The sequence below is a fragment of the Onychostoma macrolepis genome, chromosome 20, assembly GCF_012432095.1.
Source record: "Onychostoma macrolepis isolate SWU-2019 chromosome 20, ASM1243209v1, whole genome shotgun sequence".
NCBI lineage: Eukaryota > Metazoa > Chordata > Actinopteri > Cypriniformes > Cyprinidae > Onychostoma > Onychostoma macrolepis.
In genome coordinates this window covers 7,592,070-7,600,708 of record NC_081174.1, presented here as the reverse complement: position 1 = coordinate 7,600,708, position 8,639 = coordinate 7,592,070, and the positions used below count along the sequence as shown (strand labels likewise).

Here is an 8,639-nt window from a genome sequence, read left to right as displayed (position 1 = left end):
AAAAATATGCATTTATTAACCTTTTGTCATCCAAACAACAAATTATTGGGGGAACTCGTCCCTCTCATCTATGGTGGTTACGGGCCTGTGATATACAAACCAAGCTGAAATAGACTTTGAAAAGCACTTCTATGATTACTTTGGACGCAGCTAAAACTCTGATAAAAATTGAAACTGCAGGTCAGGGTCTTTGGCTAGGGATGTCGCAGTTGACAAAGCATTGAGGACAGGAGGTTATTACACAGTCCATGGGTCAGCTGAATCTGCAGAAACTATTTTTGGGTAATGTTTGGAGAAAACAGCACAAAGGAAACCAGAAACTGGCACAGAAAATATGCCAGTGCCTGGCTTTATAGGATCAAGACCCTGGAAACAGTGAAGGAGAATATGCTGGCAGCATGTACAGAGCAGTCATTTCCAGTTTACTCTCCTCTCTCTTTTACTCACTGTATGTCCTTTTTACCTATTAATGTCTTTGAGTTTGGTGGTCTCATTTAAATAAATAAAATAAAATAAAACCGACTGATAGATTATATAAAATCATTTTATGATATTTAAAAAAAAAAAAAAAAAAAAAAATGTTTCTATGTTGTTCCTTTAAATAAATTAAAACAAAATCAGTGTAGATGCAAACTGATTGATTATCAAAAAAAAATAAAATAAAATAAAATAAAATAAAATAAAATAAATAATAATAATAATATATATATATATATATATATATATATATATATATATATATACACACACACACACACACACATATATTAAAAATCTTTAAAAGAAAAAAAAAAAAAAAAAGAGTACAGTACAGTACAGCTCTTTTGATTACACTGAGACCCACTGTGCATTACAATAGACTAATTTATAAATAATCTTCCATATATTATGACTCAAAGTCACCTCTCAGGCTTCACTTTAAAATAGTCAAACTCATATTTGTGTTATTTAAAGATTCATATATATATATATATATATATATATATGTATGTATATGTTTATATAATACCTAGAAATTAAATGCACTGAATTGGTTAATTATGCTCAGGGGGAACTCCAGGCTGTGATTAAATTCATGGTAAATGAAATTTCGTAATCAAGAGTTAAAGTAGTGCCACACATCACGTCAGAGCGCCAGAGAGACGTGCGGAAAAGGGGCGTGACCAAAAACGATAACCCCGCCCGTTTTTATAAAGGATATGCGCGCAAGTTTTGGCAGGACAGAGGGGGCTCTCTGCGGGGCAGAACTATATCAAAGACCCTTCAAACACAGGAATACTCCCACCGTGCCTTAACAAACCATCTGTTTGTCAACTTTGAAGTATTTTCAACAACCCCCGATTCGACAATGACTGCGACTGTTGTGTCCTCCTTCTTCGACTACGAAGTGACGAATAAGGTAATTTATATTATTTAAGAAGTCGTTTTAAGTGTTTTAACAGTTTAAATGACTGAGTAACAGATCAATATCTCACAATCTTAATACACAAAATGTAGCAATTGTCTGAGATGCTGTTTTCTATGTTAAACTTTTCTGGCTTATATGTGCGCGTGCGTGTGTGTTAAGAGTAGGACGAGAATCTTGCTTGTGTACTTTTATCTAGTCTCGTGCTTCCCATGATCTGCAGTTATCGACTGCTAATCGATTAGGAAAGAATAAGGAAAGCTAGATTAGAATAGTTAAATTCATCCGAGTTTATGTGGCATCAGTAAATGTAGGCGTCACATAAAGTTGTGCATTATTTGCTCTGGATTTGATTAAACACAACACGGAGGAAGGCCACGAGTCTAGTTTTCATTTGAATTAAATTAACGAGTTCCCCATTATGCACAACATGTTTGGGTTAGACTTCAACTTTTAATAATTAACCTTTCTTAACCACAGTAGGATTTAACCAGCAATTTTGGTTGATATTTGGCATATCAGTTTACATTAGTCTTCTGAAGACATATGATAGCTTTGTGTGAGGAAGAGGCTAAAACCTGCAGTCATTATTGCTATTAATCTTACCTTCTGCTGTTGCTCTTAAAGGTCATTCATTTCAAATATTGCGTCGCTATCACGTGCCAAACGGGAACCAATAGTGTTGGCATCAATGATATATCAACCCTAGAAAGTCCCTCCATATTTTAATAGAGTCAACTGCTAATCATCTTTGAGAGCTATTACTGATGGGAATATTATCAGTCAATAATGACTTTAATTCCTCACAAAGTGCTGTCATTTGACCCAATCAGAACTGGAATATTGCTCACTATTCAGCATGGAATTAATTTCATAGGGTAAATACATGACAAAATAGTTTTGGTTGAACTATTGGCATAAAACTTCACAAGCCACCTGACACTCATTGAGCAAGATAAAAAAAAAAAAATGTATAATACAACACAATGGCCTGTGTTGTCCAACAGACACATATGTTGTCTATCATAAAACAAGGTGTTCTTATCCCCAATATATATATTTATACAAAGACGAGACTTTATGAGGTTTTGTAACTTTAATACTGTAGAAAAACGCTTTCGTAATTATTGGTTGTGCAATAAATCATCATAGTATTGCACACAATTTGTGCAGTTACTGGAGATGATACATGAGTCTTGTGCGTTTTCATCTTTTATGACTTGATAAACCTTTCACTTTTTAAGAGATTGCTGGGTAGGTTAAAAGGGTCATTAGTTCTATCTCTTCAAAAAATAAGCCTTAAAACAATTAAATCCAGGCCCTAGACCTGACCTTAAGACAGAAAATACCATCAACATGTAATAAACTCCCACTGGAGGTATCTGAAGCAAAGGGAGTCATAGTTGTGCCACATTTTTGAGACATTGTTTTGTTTACTTCACTTTCAGAACAATAAGGTGATGAGCTACAACAGCCCCCTCTCCAGTCCCCATTTACAGTCTGTCCCCACCACCGGTGCCAATACCCCCTTTACCCCCACCGGGTCCCTGCTGGACAGGAAGGTGGTGGGTACCCCTTCAGTGGGACTCTACCAGCGCCGCCACTCCGTGTCCATTACCAGTTCCAAATCAACGCAGAACCAATTTATCAACAGCCTCAAGATGGATGGCTCAGCTTCCATGAATGGGAACAGCAACAACAAGGAGAACCGTTTCCGCGACCGTTCCTACTCTGAGAATGGGGAGCGTCTAAGGCCGAGCAACATCGCGTGCATTAGTGCCAACGGAAACAGCCAGGTCAACTCAAGCCGCTATAAGACCGAACTCTGCAGACCCTTTGAGGAGAATGGCACTTGTAAATACGGTGACAAGTGCCAGTTTGCCCATGGGATGCACGAGCTTCGTAGTCTAAATCGCCACCCCAAGTACAAGACCGAGCTCTGTCGCACCTTCCACAGCATTGGTTACTGCCCATACGGGCCGCGCTGCCACTTCATCCACAACGCAGAGGAGCGCCGCGGACCCCCTCCTCTCTCCACCTTCAACAAGATGGAGCGCCCCCGCCTTCATCACAGCTACAGTTTTGCCGGTTTCCCAAGCTCAGGTGGCTCCCAGGACAGCCCGACCTCTGTCACACCTCCGCCCATATTTTCCACCGAAGATGTCAACGAGTGGCCCAGCAACCCTTTCACTTACTCCAGTCAAGAGCTTGCCAACTTGTTTGCGCCCAGTTTATGTGGCACCACTGTTCCTGATCTGCCCGGTCCTCACTCTCCCACCGCTCCCTCCTTCTTCAGGCCAATGTCCGAGTCGCCCTCAAGCCCTCCGGATTCCCTCTCCGACCAGGAGGGTTACCAGAGCAGCCTGGGCAGCCAGAGCGGATCCGAGTCACCTGTGCTGGATGCGACACGTCGCCTCCCCATCTTCAGCAGACTCTCCATCTCTGACGATTAAAACCTGCCGTCAGGGGTTTCAGGCGTGAGAGAGAAAGCACAGAGAGAGCTGGCGAGAAAGAGAGTAATTTTCCTCCTAGCAATCCCTTCCTGTCCTTGCTTTGTTTACAGCAGAGAAGTGGACTAAAGTACAGTGTTCTCGTAGCCACTGAGTCAAATCAGAAAGCGTACTACCCTGTAGCATCAACCTTCAACGTATTCCCAAGCCTCCCTAGACGTCTTTAACATGCCTGACGTAATGCAACTGTTCCCCTCAAGGCCCACTTAAACGTTGAGGTCTCGAAATCCTCACTGGAACATGTTAAACAAATCCATATTTAGTTCATAGTGTTCGAACTAAAAAGCAGAGTTTTCACAATTGTTCAAGGACCTTCTTGTTCGAAGAATCTACTGAATATTATAGCAACGAGGTGCTTTACAGACCTGGAAGTGCCACTTTTCTTGCAGAAGACCCTCACCGGTAGATCCTCGGGACTTTAAGTGCCTATCAAACAATTCGTTTCCTACTTGTTCAATCACATTGATTTTCGGAGATCTGGAGTAGAAAAGGTTTCAAGAAAAAGAATCAAACCCATCTTAGATTTGTATGAATCATTCTGAAAGATATTTGTACGTCTAGTGGTGCTAAATGTGCTGTCACCGTGGTAATTATCCCTAGAACATGTGATCCCTTGCGCTAAAATAGTGTGTTCCGGTTGTTGGATTTTGTAAGAGAGAAGATGTGTGAGAGAAGATGTCCTTCCTGTTCATGTTACCACTAAAGATGTGACTTCAGTGGCCACTAATTGTTTCGTCGCAAACAGATCGTTGAAATGTTCTATCATTAATTCAATATTGTATTTCCCCAATTGTTATAATATAGTTATTATTGCATCATTACAATTATTGTTGGTATTTTCTGTTTGGAAATGAGAACTTTCAAACTGAAAGTTTTGCTTGTCAGTGCTTATTTAACTTATCAAAATGTATTTATTGCTGATTGTAAGCATTTTTTTTATTTTGTTTGTATTTATCTGGATAATGAAACAATAGAATATATTTTCCTTTATGTTAAATTATGATCTTCCGTATTAATCGTAAGATTGTGAAGACCTTTTTTCGTTAAGTTTCAACAGTTAATATATTATACTGCAATGACATTTTGTAACTACATTTTGATTTATTTTTCAAGTGAAACTTAATTTAAAATGAGAATGCAAAGAGGATTGTTTTGCATTTTATTTATTATTTTTCTCCCTAATGTTGGACTGCAGTTTCAGGATGTTTATACCTCTATAATCCTTTATTATTTGGCTCCGACCGTCTAGAATGTAAACCGAGTTGTCTTGACAATAACAGTCCTGTGCCTGTGATTTTAGAAATCTGATGTTTAGACTGGGATCCTCTCATTAAGACTCCTTTTGGTATGAACAAATCGTAGACAATAAATGCATTATAGTACAAATCTCATGTCCCTCGCGGTGGTCCGAACCTCTGATCGCAGCATTTTGATCTAAACGGACGGTTAATAAGGGAATTGTTAAATATGCATTTGTGTATTTATTTTGCCCGTTTTGAAACCATGTCATGTACACCAGCAAGCATGTGTTGTTTTAATTTGTTATGACTCAAAATTCTTATTTATTTACAGATTTTGGACCACTTCTACTTGCTAAGTGCCTAACAGTACATTCCAAGAGTCTTGAACCTTCTAGGATTGTAATCCAGAGTCGTTATATAGATTTTAGTTGAAATTCGAGGTTAACAGGATTGACATCGAGAGAGCTACAGTTGAATGTGTCCTATGTTAGCAGCTACTGCTGTTCACGTCAATGTTTCTTTTGTAACGACAGATTGCAGTTTAAATCAATAAAATACCTATTTATAAGCAAACTGACCTTGTCTTTATTTTTTTGGCTCAAAACGGTTTCAAAAAGTTGTTTTTTGTAAGTTCAGCATAGCAAGGCCACTGGCTCTGATACTCAACTCTAATGCAAACAGCTGTGCTTATTATTTCATGCTGTATTTTGACATTCTCCCTGGATAAATTCTTATTCCTCCACAAACTTGCATTCCACACTGATCCCAATACAGCTGAACGCTATGAGACGGGGGCTGTTAATGAACCAGCTAAAATGCTCAAACTGTTTTCCTGGAAAAGTGCTCAAACCCAGGAAATCAAAATTCGGTCCCGGCCCAATAGTAAGGATGTGAAAAGCCCCTGAACTATGTCTTTTCCTGGCACGGATGTCTATGGCTTTTTGAATCTCATTCAAAAGTACTGGCAATGACGGGACTACTAGATAGAAAGCACAGGCCCCTTGAGAACAGACAGTTTGTTACTGTAGTAACAGTCAGGAGGGGTCTTGTGCTGGGACTAGCATTCTACAGTACATGTTTGCTCCCTACGTCACCGAACAAGCATCTGTGCTCTGCGAGCACTGTCAGTCTTTGCTTGGTTTTAGTTTAATTTCCCTTGAAGAGAGAATTCCTGAGGAAAGCTGTGATCATGAATACAATCATAGCAGATAGGAGCCAGATGGCCATCTGAGTAGTACAAAGTTCAGCAGTTTCACTGCTTTAGCCTTTGGTCTTTAAAGAAATAGTTCACCCAATATGGAAAATCCATTTGCCATTTACTAACCAAATTTTATATTACATTACATTGCATTACAGTTTAAAAGTTTGTGGTCAGAAAGATTTTTAAAAAATTAATTAATACTATTAAATGGATTGTAAAGTAACAGTAAAGACCTTTAGATTGTTACAAAATTATATACATTTCAAATAAATGCTGTTTTTTAACTTTCCAATCATCAAAGTGAATCACAGTTTCAACAATTAAGAAGCATCTGTTTTCAACATTGATCATAAGACATGCTTTATTAGCAGCAAATCAGCATATTAGAATGACTTCTGATGTATCATGTGACACTGAAGACTGGAGTAATAATGCTTCGCATCACAGGAATAAATTACATTTTAAAATAAATTGGTATTTAAAATTTTAATAATGTCTTACAAAATTACAGTTTTTACTGTAAGAACAAAGTAAATGACAAAAATAAAAAAATAGGGGAAAGGAAAATAAAATCATCAAAATTTGACATTGTTCATTTTGCTTACTGAAGACTAGTTATAAAAAAGATATAATTTATTTTTATATAATTGTCATTGGGTCTCTTTTTCATGAGGAAGTTAACAATGACATAATACAAATGTTTCGGTGAGGCAACCCTTTGAAACATTACGTAGCAAAGCATAACAGCAATCCAGTATTTGTGTTGGTCATTTTACGAAAAATTGCTGTAATTGTTAGTTATTCTGTCAAGAACACACACTTGACAGTTCGTGTCCATTCGCACCAGGGCTGTGGGTCACTGGGCCTTTAAGAACAGACATGAGGAATAAGGCCAAAGTCGCAGTTGAGCAATACTCGCATAGACTTTGTAATTCCTCTATCAGCTCTTTTTGTTCCTCTGTGTGTTAGAAAGGGCAATGAATAAACAAAAAAAGAGCTCTGCGCTTGAGTTCACAGGATTAGAAGATTGAAATGATTTGCACTAAAAGGGACATTTCGGGGAGTTTCAAGTTTAGGGAACGTGTGGTTGTTGGTTTAACCTCAAGCCAGTGCAATAACTAAATAAGCCTCAGAAAGCAGAACAAAACAAAAGGTTCTGAACAGAATTGACTTGAGGTTAGCATCCAATTTTAGCAATTCAACAAACAAACACTGCTAAAAAGAAAGAAAAAAAAAATCAAGGCTAATTGAAATCTACAGATATTCAAATCAAGCCCCAAGCAGATGTGTGCATGATCTTTTTGTGCGGCTGGTTTGTATTGTGATGAAGCCTGATGTGAAGGATGAGCACAGATCGCTGTGGACTTTGCACCCACGTCAGGATCTCATGACTCTGCTCTGATTTTTACATGAACATTTTTTTTCTCCAGAGCCTTCTGTTTTGCAGGGGAGGAAGGAGAGTTTTCCTCCCTTCGGTACAGGCACAGGCAGCGATATCGCCACAGGTCGACCATTAAAAGATCTGTCAAAACATCCCGCTTATGGGGGGAAGGGAGGAGAGATATACAGAAAGAGGATGAAAGAGAAAGATAGACAGAAAGAACACCTACTCAGCATTGCGTGTTTGGCTGTCACAAATGACTTCATCTGCTGGCCAAGAGCTAAAGATGTCACCGTCGTCTGCACTGTCAGCAGAATCTGCTAATGAATTCAAAATAATTACAGTTTGGAAGACCTTGAGTTTGCATTTATTAATGTTAGAACTCTATAAAAGCTGTACTAGGAAGGAACAGGTCATAAAAATAAATATAAAGAATGTGTCAATGCGTATCTGCACATATACAACCAAAAGCAAAACAAGGCGAAAAATGAGGAACCACCCAAAATAACACCATTGTTCATCTAATCAGACAAACTTCCCTTTAAGGCAGAGGAACCATGGGAACAGGAGTCATGGGAATAGAAGCCATGGCAACGGCCAGTCAGGGTCAAGAAGCATTTGTCCAAGACTGCTGTCTTATCACACGACCAGCGAGAGGAAAAATACGTCTGTCAATCAATAGCTGACTGATGTTGCAGTTTTCTAACTGGATGAAAACTGAGGTAATGTTCTACGAAGTCCAATCCGTCTGCTTTGTATCTGTCCACCACATGTTCCTGCAATGTTTAACCATGGCTTGTACCTGAAAGAAATTATAGAGCAGTCGTGGTGTTAGGAACAGCTATGGTGGATGATAAATATTAAATTCTGTATACCTCATGGTAGTCACTATAGTCATCAA

At 38.5% G+C, this 8,639-nt stretch overlaps 2 protein-coding genes across 2 annotated transcripts in view; one reads left to right on the top strand and one right to left on the bottom strand.

Annotated features, from left to right (window-relative positions):
* Positions 1-1,199: 1,199 nt before the first annotated feature.
* Positions 1,200-5,729, top strand: zfp36l1b (zinc finger protein 36, C3H type-like 1b). The gene is made up of 2 exons (XM_058756884.1): positions 1,200-1,399; positions 2,854-5,729. Exons 1-2 carry the CDS (start codon positions 1,349-1,351, stop codon positions 3,856-3,858), a joined length of 1,056 nt encoding a protein of 351 aa, XP_058612867.1. The 5' UTR covers positions 1,200-1,348; the 3' UTR covers positions 3,859-5,729.
* Positions 5,730-6,088: 359 nt separating this feature from the next.
* The window catches only part of rad51b (RAD51 paralog B), a 47,923-nt gene continuing 45,372 nt past the window's right edge, over positions 6,089-8,639 (bottom strand). Inside the window, exon 11 of the mRNA XM_058756861.1 lies at positions 6,089-8,540. The gene's annotated coding sequence lies outside the window, so the exon portion shown is untranslated. The remainder of the gene's footprint in view (positions 8,541-8,639) is intronic.

Coding starts and splice junctions, on each gene's coding strand:
- zfp36l1b (XM_058756884.1), top strand. CDS start 1,349: ATGACTGCGACTGTTGTGTCCTCCTTCTTCGACTACGAAGTGACGAAT. Junction 1,400..2,853: donor ACTACGAAGTGACGAATAAG/GTAATTTATATT, acceptor CTTCACTTTCAG/AACAATAAGGTGATGAGCTA.